The sequence below is a fragment of the Pristis pectinata genome, chromosome 4 (genome assembly GCF_009764475.1).
Source record: "Pristis pectinata isolate sPriPec2 chromosome 4, sPriPec2.1.pri, whole genome shotgun sequence".
NCBI classification, from domain to species: domain Eukaryota; kingdom Metazoa; phylum Chordata; class Chondrichthyes; order Rhinopristiformes; family Pristidae; genus Pristis; species Pristis pectinata.
In genome coordinates, this window is record NC_067408.1 from 90565011 (window position 1) to 90583386 (window position 18376).

The 18376-nt window shown below is 39.3% G+C and overlaps 1 protein-coding gene across 1 annotated transcript in view; it reads right to left on the reverse strand.

Annotated features, from left to right (window-relative positions):
* Nucleotides 1-1764: 1764 nt before the first annotated feature.
* LOC127569764 (CD48 antigen-like) overlaps nt 1765-18376 on the reverse strand; it is a 35196-nt gene continuing 18584 nt past the window's right edge. The window contains exons 2-7 of the mRNA XM_052014636.1: nt 17298-17603; nt 11107-11382; nt 8913-9014; nt 3874-3936; nt 1939-1968; nt 1765-1828 (exon numbers count right to left, since the gene is read on the reverse strand). Of these exons, the coding sequence (XP_051870596.1) occupies nt 1806-1828; nt 1939-1968; nt 3874-3936; nt 8913-9014; nt 11107-11382; nt 17298-17603 (800 nt within the window). The 3' untranslated portion in view covers nt 1765-1805. The remainder of the gene's footprint in view (nt 1829-1938; nt 1969-3873; nt 3937-8912; nt 9015-11106; nt 11383-17297; nt 17604-18376) is intronic.

An 18376-nucleotide genomic window follows, 5' to 3' on the forward strand; every position in this document is an offset into this window, starting at 1 on the left:
AGATAAATAACCAGTTAAGCTGATCATTGTGAAGCAACTTGATCTCTAACTTGTCTAATCTATAATGATCCAAGCTGACAAAAACCAACAGTGCATTTGATACAAGGATGAGTTTCAGCAATCATCTCTTTTTCTAAAAAAAACTACAATTAGAAGATTATTTCAACCTTCAGATTTTTTACTATAACCGACCATAAAATTCACTACCGGCCTATTGGAACTTTACGTCTCCAAGTCCATTGCCACATAAATCTCATTTCAGGAGGTGTAGCAAAGTGAAAAGCAGTTGAAACCAACTGCCCTAATGCAGTCTTATCACTTCAAGGAAAAGTGTTTGCTCTTGTGATATTTCTATCTCAGCCAGTTCTGTATTACCTGATAGGTGGGCTGAAAAACTATCTTCAGTGTATCAAGTGTCTCTGAATGTGTGCCCAAAGTCTTTTTGTTTCAGTCTTAAAATTCATTGGGGCTTTGCTTCATTGAAGAAATGAAAAAGAAAGAAAAAAACAAGCAGCCCTTTACCCTGAATCGATTTGGTCCCAAAGAGCTGCTCATGTTAAAGTTAGCAGTAATCCCACCAGCCCAACTGCGAGTATTGGAAATAAAAGGTGGAGGGGGTGGGGTACTGGGTGCGGGGAATGATATTATGAGGAGCTTTGATAGAACACAGGGAAGAACTGTTTCCTTTGGAAAGTGGGCCACTAATCAGCGGTCTTAATAAAGAAAAATTGACCAAGGATTAGCGAGGAAAGCAGATCACTACACCCTACCTATTCCACCTCAAAACTGATGGGCAAGATCTAGCATTGGCAACCTTAAAGTATGATGAAAATACATGACACAGGAACTTTTAAGAGGCAAATTTAAATGTATTTGAGAGGAGGACAAACTTGCTATATAACAGAAAAAGCAGCAATGTTCAAGAAAATTAGCACAAATTCAGGCTGAATCCCATTTTGTATTTCAAGGTGCTTTGATGAATATTGAACACCAGATTTCAGTCGAGTCCATACCATTGCATCCTTCAAAAATTCATACACATAAATCCCTATCCTTGCTGGCTTAGTGTACTAAATGCAAGCTCTTCTGGAAGCCAATCATAAAAGGAATTCGGAATTTGCAGTTACTGTAGGGTGGTGAAGGCGGCGTTTGGCACGCTTGCCTTCATTTGGCAGGGTACTGAGTATGAGAGTTGAGATGTCATGTGACAACTATACAAGACATTGATGAGATTGCACTTTGAGTATTGTGTGCAGTTCTGGTTAGCTATAGGAGGGATGTGATTAAGTGGGAAAGGGTATAGTGAAGATTCACAATGACGTTAATGGGACTGAAGGGCTTCAGTTACAAGGAGAGACTGTAATAGGCTGGGACTTTTTACCCCTGGAGCATAGGAGGCTGAGGGGTGACTTTATAGAGGTTTATAAATAGGGTAGATGGGGCATAGATAGGGTAGATTAGTCATAGCCTTTTCCCCATGGTATTGGAGTTTAAAACTAAAGGGCATGGGTTTAAGGTGAGAGCGGAAAGATTTAAAGGAGACCCGAGGGAGAACAGGGGGTGGTGGGTATATGGAATGAGCTACCAAAGGAAGTGGTAGAGACTGATACAATTATAACATTTAAAAAAACATTTGAACAGGTGCCTGGATAAGAAAGATTTAGAGGGATATGGGCCAAATACAGGCAAATGGGACTAGCTCAAGTAAACAACTTGGTCAGCATGGACATTGGGCTGAAGAGCCCGTTTTGTGCTGAATACATCTATGAATCCAACTAAGGATTGTAACACACTCACCTGATGGATTAGGCTATTTCTTCTCTAGCTTCTAAATGAATAAAATTAAAAGAAAAATCATATCATACAAGGGAAAAAAAATTCAGGAAGTAGAATATTCATAATTATAGCTGCAGCTACTAAGGATTGTAACACACTCACCTGATAGTTGTATTGTTTCTTCTCTGTCTCCTACATGAATAAAATTTATAAAAATGCATATCACAAAGAAAATGCAAAAGAATATTTATGATTACAATTATGGCTAATAAATATAAATAGGGATTTTTTTTTAGATCCGCTAAGAGTCAAACAATTGTCAGAAAAAAAGGAGAGCCTGAGGATTGGGAGCAGTTTAGAATTCCACTTTAAAAAAAACAAGAGATTGATCAAGGAGGCCAAAATAGAATAAACTTGTAAGAAACATAAACGTGGATTTAAAGATTCTACAGGTAAGTAAAATTAAAAAAGATTAGTGAAGACAATACAAATTCCTGGTAGTCAGAAATGGAGAATTTACAAATAGGGAACAAAGAAATAGCACAGCAATTAAACATACAACACAAATAACTTCCCAGAGATGCTGGGGAACCAGGAGTAAAATGAAAAGAACAAGTTAATGGAAATTAATTTTAGTTTAAAAGAGTGCTGGAGAAATTAATGGGATTGAAACCCAAATAATTCCCAAGGCCTGATAATCTGGTGAAAGAGTTGGTTGGAAATAGTAATGCATCGGTTGTCATCTTCTGAAATTCTATTAGCCAAGGGATAGTTCCTCAGATCAGAGGGTGGGAAATAAAGTCCCATTACTTAAAAAGAAAGGAGGGAAAGAAAATGGGGAAACAAACCTGCCAGCCCAACATCACTAGCAGGGAAAATGCTGAAGTCCATTATAAAAGCTTCTGATAACTGAAAATAAATCAATGGGAGATAACAAAGCCAACATGGATTTATGAAAGGGAAGTCATCTTTGACAAACCCATCTGATAAAATAGATGGCAGCCAGTGGAGCTGATATACAGTATTTGGATTAAAGTCTCCGGTGATCTGTTACTCTGCATTATTAAAACATATGGAACTGGGGATAATTTACTGCATGGATTGAAAATTCATTGACAGACAGCAAACAGTAGGAATAAATAGTTTTATCAAGATAGCAGGTAGTGACCAATGGGATAATACAGAAATCACTGTTTGGACACCAACTATTCAGAATGTATATCAACGATTTAACTGAAGGAACTGAATGCATTATTTCTTAAGTTTACTAATGATGTGAAACCAGGTAGGACTATGAGTTATGAGGATAATGCAAATGGGTTTCAAGACAATTTAGGTAAATTGAGTGAATGGATAAATACTTAACAAATGCAGTGCAATGTGAATAAATGTGAAGTTATCCTCCCCTGCAGCAAAACCAAAGATGGGATAGTATTCAAATGACAATAAATTGGGAAATGAAAAAGAAAAAAAAACAATGGGAATCTGTGTCCTTGTACACCAGTCACTGAAGCGAACATGCAGGTACAGCAAGCAGTTAAGAAGGCTTGGCCTTCATTACAAGTGGTTCTGAGTATAGGAGCAAGGATGTATTCCTACAATTATATTGGGCCTTGGTAAGATCACATCTAGAGTATTGTGTGTAGGTTAGTCTTCTTGCCCAAGAAAGGAAATACCTGACGTACTGGGAGTGCAACAATGGCTCACCAGACTGATTCCTGGGATGGTGGGACTATCACTTGAGGAGGGATTGTGTTGAGTGGGTCTGTACTTAGAGTTTAGAAGAATGGGGTGGAGTTCTAGAATCGGGGAAGGGAGGGGGGAGGAGGAGGAGAGATTTAAGGCAGAAGAAGTGAGGAGCTTCTTGACTCAGAAGATAGCGAACCTGTAGAATTATCTAAACACAAAAAAATAGATTTAAGGAGAAAGATTCTCAGACACAATGCTTTGAGGTATGGGGAGAGAGCAGGATGTGGCATTGAAATAGATGATCAGCCACAATCATACAGAAAGGCAGAACAGGTTTGAAGGGCTGAATGGCCTACATCCTCTCCCATTTTTTTACGTTTCTACTGAAATTCAGCTGTGGTGTGTTACCTTGTGGTGGTTCATTCTTTGAATTTGCTTTGCATGGTGCTTCCTTTTTATTCTGCACATTGTCTGAAAAAAAGGAAACTGGTTTGTAACAGATCTATTGCAAGTATTTCAAATGGAACAAGATACCTATAACGATTACTGACTGATAAATCCTGCAAGCAGATTATTCATCACAAAATCCTATCATTAAAGCCCAGAAGTGATAGCTTGGTTTCCAATCATCTTAGCTATTGTAATATGCCGCAGTCACACTAATCTTGGATTGTAACAGTTCACTTCTTTGAATGCTTAGCAGATGGTGAAGCACTCCACTTCTGGCAAAGAGGAAACCAGACACAAACAACCAATCCTCAATACGAACCTCCTGTTGGCTGATTATGGAAAACCATTAGTGCTGCAAAACTGAAAAGACAAACTGACATTTTGCAGAGGGGAAAAATTGCTTCAAGAGCAAAAAGATACCAACAGCAAACATGGATCTATCCATTATTATATATTATAAAATGATCCTTGTATATTAAAACAATTTAAAGAAATTCAGAGACCAAATATTTAGGAGTACATAATCCACATTTACACAAGATTGGGATTTTGTTTAATCTTATCTGAAATGTAAGATTCTTGTTTTTTTTCAACTGTTGAATTTGTATAGCTAGAAACAATGATTTATTTAAAATTTATGTATTCATGTGTATCCTTCTCTAATTGGACTTGCATTAAGGAGACAGCTAAGAGCCCCAATCACATTGGTGGAGCTTGAGCCACTGAGTCCAAGTCAGAAAAGGAGAGACTTCTTTCCTTGAAGAGTTTTTGTGAAATGGATTTTTTTTAAAAATAACAATTAGTTCCTTGGTTACCATAATTGCAGCATATTTTTTTTTGTTTTTAAGTAGTTCCAGATTTATTTAATGACTTGAATTTGACTTCCCTAGTTTCCTTGGTGGGATTCAAGTTTTCCTCTATGATTCAGAAATGCACTGTTCATCCCCAAAATCCATTTGGGATTGCATGAAAGTTACCTGGCTATAATGCTAAAATGCAATCTTTGGGAGGTGTGTATGTTTGACTAAAATTTTATTAATGGATCTTGAAACATGGTACTCTCCTGAAAAATATCAGCAACATTTATTTTGGAACTTATTCATCTGTGGAGGTCTTGGTTACATTAAGTGCCAAAATATAATGATTCATCTGAGACAGTATAGGGGATTGGAAGAGGTATAAAGATATTGAAGTTTCCATCAAAACTGTGCAAAATGAGAAAGACTTGACGAAATTTCTACCTAGAGAAAATGTAGGATATTTGTACCTTTTCCTACCGTTACTGCTGAGACAGATTGTGGGTAAATATTTAGTAAAAAAATTCACAAATTATAATTACATTTCTAATAAATTTGGTTCATAAACACTGATCATAAAAAGAACGCATGTAATGTTGTCATGTATCTGATACAGATAGCATTACAGTAGATCATTTACAAGGACAGTTTCCATTATCATGCTATACGCATGGACAAGGTCAACAGAAGATGCATGAACATGTTTTTATTTATAACAAATTTTCATGTCACCATTTATACTAATATGAATTGATATGCTGTTTAGAAAAGTAATCTTGAATGAAAAACAAATGAGATACCATTGACATTAGGGTCATTAGTTGTATAAATATCCAATGGGTTTCTTTTTTTAAAGTTATGGTTGTATTGCTCAATTAGAAAGCTTAGGTTTTCGAATGAAGTAGCTTTGGATTTAAGTTAAGTGATTTGTTGCTATTTCTGGGATGAAATTTTATCATGAAGTCTATATCATAGTAATTCATTATCAGAACCTATGAAGAGATTCTGCATTTCATTTGTTTTGGTATATTGATTCTTGAATATATTGGAAAGAATTGTGATTTTGGCAGGGTTATTTTATTTTTTTTAAACCACCCCTCTGAAACCTCAATTTCTTTTGCCGATTTTCATGTTCTTAGAATTATCCAACATTTTCTTCACCTTTCTCGATGGGATTCTCCAACATGAACCTTCATGTTACTGGTAAAATAACTGCATTTAGCTCAGAGAAGAATACTGTATCACAATGAAAAGTTTAATGAGTGGATGGTTGTGTTGTCTGCATGATACTAATGTGTGTGTGATCATCTTAAACTAGTTCTCTACAAAGACTGGATTCAGATTGAAGGCCTGTGACCAGTGGTGTGGTGCAGGGATCGGTGCTGGGTCCCCTGTTGTTTATCATAAGTATTAATGATCTGAATGAGAATGTAGGTGGCACAATTAGTAAATTTGCAGATGACACCAAAACTGATGGTATATGAACAGTGAAGAAGTTTATCCAAGGTTTGTTACGGACTAGGTTACTATTGGTGAATGTCCCTTTAAGATAGAGCATAGTGGTGTGTGTATATGGCGTGCTTACGTCAACAGAAGATAAAGGACATAATGACGGGGGGGAGAGAAAAGCCTGCTAGTTTTCTCTATCGATGGATGAGAAACAATAACCGTGTCTGTCACTACAATCCACGTATGGCAATTGGGAGTAATCCGGTGGAGTTCACTGTGTTGCTGACCTGTAGAGGGAAACAGGTATTTGTGTGGACGACCACGATTCGGATGCTTTTCGGGGTGAGGAAGTCACTACTGAGTAAACACTGAGGTGTCGTTTGGGTTCCATCGTGGAACATTTGGATTTCGTAATTACTCTCTCTATGTTCTCTACATTCTTGGTTGTTGAAGAAGCCTTTGCTCATGTTTCACCTTATGGCTTGCAGAACTGAACTTTAAGAACCATTCCTGGACTTGGAGTTTGGGACTTAGCCACACACACGACAAGTTTAGTTTTGGGGTTAATGTTCAAGGTTTAACATTTTTACTTTTATTTTTCTTATTATCATAAGTAGTTATTAATAAAGTAGTCTTTAACACTAAATCATAACTCTGTGTGTTTCTTTTGTTGCTGGTTCGTAACAGGTTACAGCAGGATATTAAGCAATCGGGAAAGTTGGCCAAGGTAAAGCAGATGGAATTTAACTCTGACATCAGAATTTAACATCTTTGTGGGCATGGATGAGCAGGGCAGAAAGGTCTGTTTTCATGCTACATAACTCTGACAAGTGTGAAGTGCTGCTGTTTGGGAAGTTAAATTAGGCCAGGACATACAGAGTAAATGGCAGGTCCCTGGGGAGTGTTGTTGAACAGAGATCGAGGGTACAAGTATATAATACCCTGAAAGTGGTGACAGGGTGATGAAGGTAGCATTTGGCACACTTGACTTCATTTGTCAGAGCATCAGGACATGGAGTACAAGAATTGGGATGTCACGTTCCAACTGTACAAGACGGTGGTGATACCACATGTGTGCAGTTCTGGTTGCTGAGCTAATAGGAAGAATGTCATTAAATTGAAAAGGATGCAGAAAAGATTCACAGGGTTGTTAATGGGACTGGAAGGCTTGTGGTACAAGGAAAAATTGGATAGGCTGAGGCTTTTTTCCCTGGAGTGTAGGAGGGTGACCTTCACAGAGGCATATAAAATCATGAGAGTAAGAGACAGGCTGAATGGTCTGAGTCTTTATCCCAGGGTAGAGGGAAGTCTAAAACTAGAGGCAAAGATGCAAGGTGAAGGGTAAAGATTTAAAGAGGACCTGAGGGGCAAGTTTTTCCACACAAGATGGCTGTATGTGGAACAAGCTGCCAGAGGAAGTGGTAGAGATGGGTACAATTACAACATTCAAAAGACATTTAGACAGGTATATGGATAGGAAAGGGTTGGAGAGATATTGGCCAAACACAGGCAGATGGGGCTTGGCTTTATAAAGGAATCATGGTTGGCATAGATGAGTTGGGCTGAAGGGCCTGTTTCTGTGCTGTATAACTTCATGAATCTATGAACAAAAGCTACCCAGGAAGAGATGGGGAGAAAAAAGTTGCTACCAGAAATTAAAAGATGGGAAGCCATAAAGGTGCTGTGTTCAAGCTCAAAATTATGATTGTAATCAACAATGGTGGGTGCAAGTGAGAAGTTCCCTGCAGCTGTAACATTTGTATCCATGAATTTTAAATAATTTTTCAAAGTGGCCTACAATGTATTCCTGTTAAACCATGCATGGAAGAATATTTTCTAAATGAACCATGTGCTGGCTGAATTTGGTAGGGGGACGGGGTGCTGTTGTGAATTACTCTGCAGCAGAAACATCAGAGACATTAGACCCTTTGCATTGGGAGTTGATCATTGGTTTGGCCTCTGGATGAGGCTGTCAGGGAAAGGATTCCCTGACCATAATTAAAATAGTGGAGCAAATTCATCCCTCTACTTGGGTTCTCATTTTCCCCTCAAGTTCTGTCACTGAAGCTGACTAGCCTGTACTTTGTTTCACTACTCCGTCGGACGTTTTATTTGCAATTTGAATGCTATATTTCCTTATATAAAAGAGATCACTTTATGAGATGGTGAGTGATGCACACTAGATTTCAAATGAATCCAAAGCATCTGAAAAGGAGCACATCAATTTCAGAAATATTTAAAGTTGCCTTTCTCAACTCCCCAATTCTGCACTTTACCTTCTCAGAGTACCTGTTTCAGAATTTTTCAGTAAACTTTAAAAAAAATGTAACAGCAATTACCAGACAGACTAATACATTCATTTAGCACTGAAGTGTCACCTTGAGTTCTTCCATCATAGGAAGTTATAAAAATACACGTCAAAGTAAAAGTAGATTGTTATTTCTGAAAAATTGGAATACGGCCACTGAATTTCTTGGCCAATTTATCTCCCTGCAAAGCTCAAAGATTGTTTTTGGTAACCAATTTTCACAATAAACATGCTTTGCAAAATGGAGGGATGGGCGAGGATGGAAAGCGATTTGGACAAGAAGCAGTGGGCAAAGTAGTATGACTTCTGATTTGTTTCAGCTATCATAGTTTCTATTTTATGTCTGTGGAGCAAAGATACATACTGGTATAGTATGAAAGACCATTAGTTTTATCACAATTAACATTCATTTAGGTAGGAGAGCAGAGAAGGTGGATACCTACCATTTTCTTGCCATTGCCAATATACAAAGATGATAGCAGCAATGATGACGATTAACACACATATCACAGCTACAGCCAGAGCAACACGCCCTCGACCCTCTCCTAAGAGGAGGAAAAAAATTCTGAACCATCTTTCACAATTGGATGAACATGTTGTTCAGAAGCATTACTTTATCAGAACTTCTAATAATTTGGTAAGATGTAATGATATACTGAACATATACAGCTCAGGAATGTGCTAGGTTCAATCTATCACCTGTGTGAACTGAGCTGATCCCAACTAAGACACTAAAAGAATCAATTTCTGAGTTGGCCTTCTATAGCATGTATATCAGGCCATTCAGACTGGAACTCTGATCAGATATTAAACTTTGCTATACCAAAATAATGAATCTAAGAATCGATTATCCCATGAGTTATACAGCAAGGAAACAAGCCCTTTGGCCCAACTCCTCCACGCCAACCAAGTTGTCTGCCTGAGCTAGTCCCACTTGCATGTGTTTTGCCCATATGCCTCTTAAAGAGGGTACGTGGATAGGAAAAGTTGTGTCTTTTAAACATTGTAATTGAACCTGCTTCTAGAGCTTCCTCTGGGAGCTCGTTCCAGATACCTACAACCCTCTGTGTGGAAAAGGTTGCCCCCAAGGTCCCCTTAAAATCTTTCCCCTCTCACCTTAAACCTATGCCTTCTAGCTTTTGATTTCCCTACCCTGGAAAAAAGATTGACTTCATCTATTTTCATCCATGGTCCTAAAATTGAGAGACCTGATTTGAGTAACCATTCCATTTAATTAGGTTTCCACTTATTTTAAGTCAGAAGAGAGCTCCATATATCATGCTACGTGTAGAAATGTTTCCTAACTTCAACGTTGAAAAGCCTGGCTCTAAATTTGAGACTTCCTCTACATTCCCACCCAGAAGAGAAGAACTCTATTTATCCTACGAGTTCTCCTTAATATATATAAAATTACTTCTGAACTTCACAAAACACAATTCAAGTTTTCCTAATATCATATTGTAATAATTTAATCATTGAAGTCTAATATCATCCTACTAAGTCTATACTACACTCCTGTAAAGAGTACAGTATCTTAAGAGCATGCTGACCAGAACTACTTATGGTTTCCAAATGTGGGTCTAACGAGGCTTTACGTAGCTGTAACACCTGCTCTTAAGGATAGACCAGAATTCCATTAGCCACTGAATTGTTTGTTTTTACTGCAACCATTCAAGACTTTGTGGATGGAAGTCCAAATTTCATTGGACCTCCCCGCATCACTTAGAAAATATTCTGTTCTGCCCTTAATTCCAATGTGGGTACATGCTGAAATCCATTTGCTATACAGTTTCCTTCATTCACTTAATGTAAGTCAAAGCTCTTTGCAAGTCGATGCTCTATCTAAATTACCTCCAATACTGTCTAAGTTGGTGTCATTTGGCAGACTTGATGGTGTGGTTTTCTATTTCATCATCCAACACAGTGAATTGTTGCGGCCCCATTGTTATATCTGGAATTTGAGCTTTTAACTAACATGTTCCTAACAGACACTTTATTGATTAGCTTTTGGAAATCCAAGTAATGCCCACAAGCATGCATCTCTACACTATTTAAATCATATCTTCAAAAAATTTAGCCAGGTTCAGCAGGCATGACCCACCATTCGCAAACACTGGCTTTTCCTACACAACTGGAAATTTATGGTGTGCAGTCATTATTCTGGATCATAGCTGGTCATGCCAGATACCCAAGATGTTTCACTCCACAACTGCCAAAGTGTTACAAGGAGCTCTAAAAGAAAGGTGACAACTCTAAATATATAGCGGTATCAACAGAATCCAGTAAACAGCCTCGAGCTTCCTCCAGAATATGTTACTAGATCCACTTAACTTTTAAATTATCCAGCTGTGAAGCAAATATACATCAATGCATCAGAGGATACGACTGAAATAATACCTGCGCTGTCTGTTTTAACATCATAGTTGAGAAGTACTGAAATAAATTCATCAGCAATAACATAATCCATGGGAACGTGAACTAAAATTTTTGTGTTGGTTACTAACATAACCACGTAGCAAACTTAAAGTTTCTGTGAATGCCGCACTGCTTCGATGTTAAAAGAAACACAGTAACAAAAATATATATCTGAACTCATGGATTTTAAGTTCTACAAATGTTTTCTTAGAATAATCTTACCTTTTGTAAAGCAATCGTTTATATTAAAAGGGTCACTCTGAACCTGGTTTCCTGGATGTTTCACAAGGCAGGTATATTCACTAGAAGATTCTTCAGGATTCAATATTGTTAAGCGATTTCTTTCAAGACGTAAATTAAAATCATCAGCTTGCTTCACCGAGCTGTTTTGATGCTTCCATTCAATTGTAGCAAAAGAACTGTCGTCTTCAAAATAGCAGTTCAGATGAATAATCGTGTCATTTGTTGTGCAGTTAATTGTTGGCTTTGAAAGCGGTTCTGCAATTGAAAGAAAATTTAAAGTCTTAACGTTGTGATTAAACATTCTCTAAACTATTGGTAAAATGGTAGCAATAACTCTCAAATATTTTAAAGTTAAATATTACATATCCTGAGTCATTCACATCTTTAGGACAACACCCAAAAAACGTTTTCTCCATATTAACACTTGATCTTAATATAATGCCAAAAGAAATTTTAAAAAATGTCAGTTGGATACCCTTGACAATTGTTTACAGAGGTCCCAAATTCAACTGGATGATTTAGTATATTAAATATCAAACTTTGTTGATAACACAAAAAATAGATCCTTTAAACAGTAAAGGGGTAAAACTCTTCATAGAAACAGACAACTTAGCAAAATGCAGACAAATGGAAGTGTACCAGAGTAGATTTTTTTTAAAAAAAAGATGAAACAATGAATGCTAAGTTATTAAAAGAATTTGGGAACCATAGTGATCACGAATGGTGGATTACATTTTAATTGACCAATTTAACTCAGTGTAAAGTAGGTGATTATCTAGTGTTAGAAATTTATGGTTCTGTCTCAGATATTCCCTAGTATGGTAGTGATATTCACTTATCTTAATGATCTGGGTCCTGATACACACTTGTCTGATCTTAGAGCAATAGACAACTTAACAATTGTGATTCGAGTCTCATTATGCAAATTGGCTGTAGCAGATAATATGAAATAATAAGCCATGTTTCTCAAAATTAATGAGTCACCTTATTTGACAAGCAAAACTCCTATGTATGCTTTTTGTTTTACATCCAACTTTTGAACTTCATCAAATCTTGCCCTAACAGCTTTGTTTAGTCCAGATTCATTTGCAGCTTTTCTAAACATTTCTTAAATGTTGAGCTGAATTTGGATAAGGAGGTGTGGTGAGGATAAATAATGTTAAAAATAATAACACACTAGGAAGCCACCTCTAATCCACCAATCTCTGCAATTTGATCGGCTGAGTCTGGCTTGGGAAATGTGGCTTCTAAGTTCATTAATATTTCATTAAAAGCAATATTAAGAATTCTGAATGTACATGATTTCCTAAGCCTCCTTATACTTGCTAGTGACACCAAGACAGGAGCAGAGTATCACAGAGGCTGAGGACATGACAGACAATCCTGTTAATAAGTAATGCACTCTTACAATTGCTTTCTTGAATAATTCTGAAAAGGTTTATTCACAGAACTTGTGATGGGCGATTGCAGAGAACATTTAGTATTGGACCTAGATTTATAAACTTTGCAGCTAAGTTGCCGCGAAGGATGTTGCAGATGCATTGGTCCACAACAGTAGGACAGACTATTTCAGAGTCCTTTTGGAGATGAAATCCTGTCTTCACAGTGAAGATAGACTTCATTGTGTCGTGTGGCACTACCACCATGCTAAATGGAGCAGACTGCAAACAGATCTAACAACTCACGACTGGGCATCCATGAGGCGTTGCAGGCCTTCAGCAGCAGCAGAATTGTACTCCACCACAATCTGCAACCTCATGCTCCAGCATATCCCCCCTGTTCTATCATCTGGAGCAGCACCAAGCATACCTCAGAATGAGGAATCAACCTGGTGAAGCTACAAGACAGGACTACTTGCACGACGAACAATATAAACAGAATGCAACAGACGGCTAAGTGATCCCACAACCAATGGATCAGATCCAAGCTCTGCAGTCCTGCCAGTTGTCGGAGGAGGACCCCAGTGCCACTTTTGCACTGAAGGCTGAAGCATTGGCAAGTATCTTCAGCCAGAAGTGCGAAGTGGATGATCCATCTCTGCCTCCTTCAGTGGTCCCCAGCATGATAAATGCCAGTCTTCAGCCAATTCAAATCACTCCACCTAATATCATTAGATAGCTAAAGGTATTGTATACAGCAAAGGCTATGGGCCCTGACAACATTCTGGGCAAAGTAATGAAAACCTGTGCTCTAGAACTTAGCATGACCTTGGCCAAACTGTTCGAGTATAGCTAAAACACTGGCATCTACCTGACAATGTGGAAAATTGCCCAGGTACTTCATATCCACAAACAGGACAAATCCAATCCAGCTAATTACCACCCCAGTGTACTCTCGATTATCAAAGCGATGGAAAGGATAATCGATAGTGCTATCAAGTGGCACTTGCTTAGCAACAACCTGCTCACAGAAGCTCAGTTTGGGTTCTTACAAAGTCACTCAGCCCCTGACCTCATTAAAGCCTTAGTCCAAAACAGACACAGAAGCTGAACTCCAGAGGTGAAGTAAGAGTAACTGCCGTTGACATCAAGGCAACACTTGATCAAGTATGGAATCAAGCAACTCTGGCTAAACTGGAGTCGATGGGAATCAGGAGGAAAACCCTCCACTGGTTGGAATCATACCTAGCACAAAGGAAGGTGGGTTGGAGGTCAATCATTTCAGCTACAGGATATCTCTGCAGGAGTTCCTCAGGGTACTGTTCAAGGCCCAACCATCTTCAGCTGCTTCATCAATGACCTTCCTTCAATTGTAAGTTCAGAAGCAGGGATGTTCACTGATAGCACAATATTCAACACCATTTACGACTCCTCAGATAATGAAGCAGTCCACATTCCAAATGCAGCGAGACCTGGACAATATCTAGGCCTGGACAGATAGGTGGCAAGTAACATTCACAGCACACAAGTGCTGGGCAGTAACAAGTTTCAACGAGAAAATCCAATTATCACCCCGATATTCAGTAGCATTACTACCACTGAATCCCCCACTGTCAATATGCTGGGGGTTCCCATTACCGTAAACTCAACTGGAGTAACCATATACACAATGTGGCTACAACAACAGGTCAGAGGCTAGGAATCCTGCATTGAGTAACTCTCCTCCTAACTCCCCAAAACCTGTCTACCATCTACAAGGCTCAAATCAAGAATGTGATGGAAAACTCTCCACTTGTCTAGTTGAGTGCAGTTTCAACAACACTGAAGAAGCACAACACCATACAGGACATTGTAGACACAAGAAAGGCTGCAGATACTGGAAACCTGGAGCAACACACAAAAAGAGCTGGAAAAACTCAGTGGGTCAGGTAGCATCTATGGAGGGAAATGAACAGTTGACCTTTTGAGCCGAGACCCTTCATCAGGACTGGAAAGAAAGGGGGCAGAAACCAGAATATAAAGGGTGAGCGGAGGGGAGGAGCACAAGCTGGTGGGTGATAGGTGAATCCAGGTGAGTGGGTGGGGGAGAAGATAAGAAGATAGATGGGAGGGAGTGATGAGAGAAGCTGGGAGGTGATAGGTGGAAAAGGCAGAGGACGGAACAAGATGGAATCTGATAGGAAGGAACAGTGGACCATGGAATAAAGGAAAGGAAGGTGTAGCCTACTTGATAGGCACCCCACCCACAACCATTCACTCACTCCACCACCAACACACAATGGCAGCAGTTTGTACCATCTACAGGATGCACTGCAGCAATTCACCAAGACTCCTTAGACAGCACCTTCCAAACCCACAACCTCTACCAGATAAAAGAACAAGGGCAGTAAAAGCACAGGTTCACCACCACCTGGAAGAGGCCCTCCAAGCCGTACACCGTTCTAACTTGGAAATATATCACCGCTCCTTCACCATTGCTGGGTCAAAATCCAGGATCAATCTCCCAAACAGCATTGTGAGTATACCCATACCTCAGTGGTTCAAGGGGGCAGCTCAGCACCACCTTCAAGGGCAATTAGGGATGGGCAATGAAATGTTGGCTGAGTTTGCGAAGACCACATCCCTTGAATAAAAAATTGACTACAGAAACGTATAACCACATCCCCACTGATACCATATGAGGCCAAACTTACTTCATCTATTCTCCTTTTGGTAATACAGCCATCTCAATAACTGAATCAAATGTGCAGTTCAGAGTGCATTTTTAAGCCCTCCCAACCAGTCAAAAAGGAAAGCTGGCTTAGTTTAAAAGTCTCTAATGTACAAGAAAATAGGAGGAGCAGTAGGCCACTCCAGCCTGCCCTGCCACTTAATGTGATTATGGTTGATTCATGCTGGCCTCAACTCCTCCTGTGCCAGAAACCAGCCTCCCCTCCATGGGCTCTGTCTATACTTCTCGCTGCCTCGGTAAAGCAGCCAGCATAATCAAAGACCCCACCCACCCTGGACATTCTCTCTTCTCCCCCTCTCCCATTGGGCGGAAGATATAAAAGCCTGAAAGCAGGTACCACCAGACTCAAGGACAGCTTCTATCCCGTTATAAGAATATTGAACGATTCCCTAGTATAACAAGATGGACTCAACCTCACAATCTACCTCATTATGACCTTGCACCTTATTGTCTACCTGCACTTTCTCAGTAGCTGAGACACTTTACTCTGTATTCTGTTATTGCTTTACTTTGTACTGCCTTGATGCTCTGTGTAATGAATTGATCTGTATGAACGGTATGCAAGACAAGCTTTTCCACAGTACCTCAGTACGTGTGACAATAATGAACCAATTCCAATTCACCATAAACCTCAATTCCTCAATGTTTCAAGTAGTTATCCATCTCCACCTTAAATATGAGTAATGATCTGGCCTCAGCCACCCTCAGGGGGGCAGAGAATTTCAGAGATTCACCACCCGTAGAAGAATTTCTATGCACCTCAGTTTTAAATGATTTGGACCCTTATTTTGTAACCATGTCCCCTTGTTTGTGACTCTGCCATTCGTGGAGGCATCTCAACATCTACTCTGCCAAGCCCTCTTAGGATCTTTTATGTTTGGATAAGGTCACTCTTCATTTTTCTAAACACCAAGGAACACAAACTCAAACTGTCCAGTCTCTCTTGATAGATCAACCCTTTCATCCCAGGAATTAGCCTGGTGAATCTCCTTTGGGCTGCCTTCAATGCTACTATCTCCTTTTTATTTTGAAGCTAAAGAGACCAAAATTCTGCACACTAGTTCAGGTGTGCATTTACTCACCCTGTACAACTGTAACAAAACCTCCCTATTCTTAAATTCCAACTGCTTTGCAATAAAGGCCAACATACAGTTTACCTTCTTGATTACTTGCTGGAGTTGCCTACTAACTTTGTGAATCATGCACTAGAACACCTAGGTCTCTCTTAACTTCACTCACTTGCAGTGTCTCCATTTAGATAATAATTCATCTTTTGATTTTTCTTAACGAAGTGCATGACCTCACACTTGTACACATTAAATTCCACACAAACTTATAGATTTCCTGCATGTTTCTTGCTCCACCGTCCTTTCCTATCAAATTCCATCATCTGTAGCCTTTTGTTGCCTCCAGCTATCACCTCCCAGCTTCTGTCGCTATCTCCACTCTTCCCTCCTCCAAATGCCCATCACCCCCTCCTCACCTGGACCCACCTATCGCTTGCCAGGTCTCCACCCCTTCTCCTTGCCTCTTTATACTGGCTGGTTCCCCTCTACTCTCAGTCCAGATGAAAGGTCTTGACCCAAAATGTCGACTGTCCATTTCCCCTCCACAGATGCTGCTTGACCTGCCGAGTTTCTCCAGCAGTTTGTTTTTTGCTCCAGATTCCAGCATCTTATCTACATGCTACTGTACTTGCTGTGAGGGACTCTCCTCCCGACTACCAACACCTTCCATCGTCTACGATGCACCTACCAAATCTGTGATCTCCAACACCTAGAAGGATAAAGGCAGCAGGGGCACGAGAAGACTAGAAACTCCCTTCAAGTCACTCATCATCCCAACTGGGAAATATATCACTGTTCCTTCATCATTAGTAGATCAAAGTCTTGGAACTCTGTACCCAACAGCACTGTAAGATTATCTTCATCACAAAGACTCTCTCAAAAGCAATTAGCTTTCCCACATTGCATGGATGAATAATATCTGTGAGAACATCTAATATTAAAGTATGCTTAATTAGAATGCAATGAGAGACCAAGACAAAACAGATTACTCACCAAGCACAAGTAGATTGAAATTTTTTAGATGGTTGAAACCATCTTCAGATATGAAAGAAAGTTCATAAGCCCCTGAATCGAATAGCTGTAAATTCTGGATCATTATGCTCCCTTCTGTTAGCTTAGTTCTTCCTCTAAAGTTTCCAAAATAAGTTTCTTCTTTGCCTTTTTCCCATTCAAGCATTTTGTTGCCTTTGAATGTGCATAAAATTTCAATTGTATTCAGAGGTTTTGTGAAAGGAATAGATATACCAGAGCCCACCAATCCATGAAGTGTTTCATTGCTTGAAGACTTGCACAGAGACACTGGAGAAAGAAAAAGAAAATGAAAAGAGTTAGATATGATAAATGTGATGAGCAAGTGCTCAAGCAACAACACCCTGAAAACACATTTGATCCATGTTTACATCTTGGTCTGGATGTCATGGCCCTGAACTGTCAGAAATGAATGTGCCAGCAAGTTTCAGGATTCCCATGCAAAGGCAGAAGCCCTAAAATTACTGGCCAAGTTCCACCAGTAATTTCCCAGCTGGACTCTGCATGTAGACCAACATCACTGAGATTCTCTGGCATTGCTCAGGGCTTCACTACTTGAGGATTATCTTTGAAGTAAGAATGGTCTTTGGGTTCTGGACAAACTAATGGTGTTCCCAACAAAACATTCCAGCCTCAAACAATAAAAAGGAACACATTCATGTTACTTTAACATATAATCGTGCCAGCTCCATCATCCCTCTAAGATTCAAGTAGGTGGCACCTATTGGAGTGATTCCAACTCAAGAGTTGGCTGGAAACAATCTAAAATTTGACTTGTCTGTGCTGCAATATTTAAGAACAGTTTCAAAGTTAGATTTCACATAAATGATAAATAGCTTATTTGCAAGTTTAGGAAAAGAGTAAGTAACTTTTGATTTGGGAGAAATAATGTTAGGACCCACCATGCTGATGAATTAATGTAGTGCCCTAAACATGAAAAAGCAGCTCAATGCACTTCAAGAACGTGTGAAATGGACACCAATCAAAAGAAGAAATATCACAAGGCTGCCAAGAAACTAGCTACAGAGGCGATTTTAAAGAGC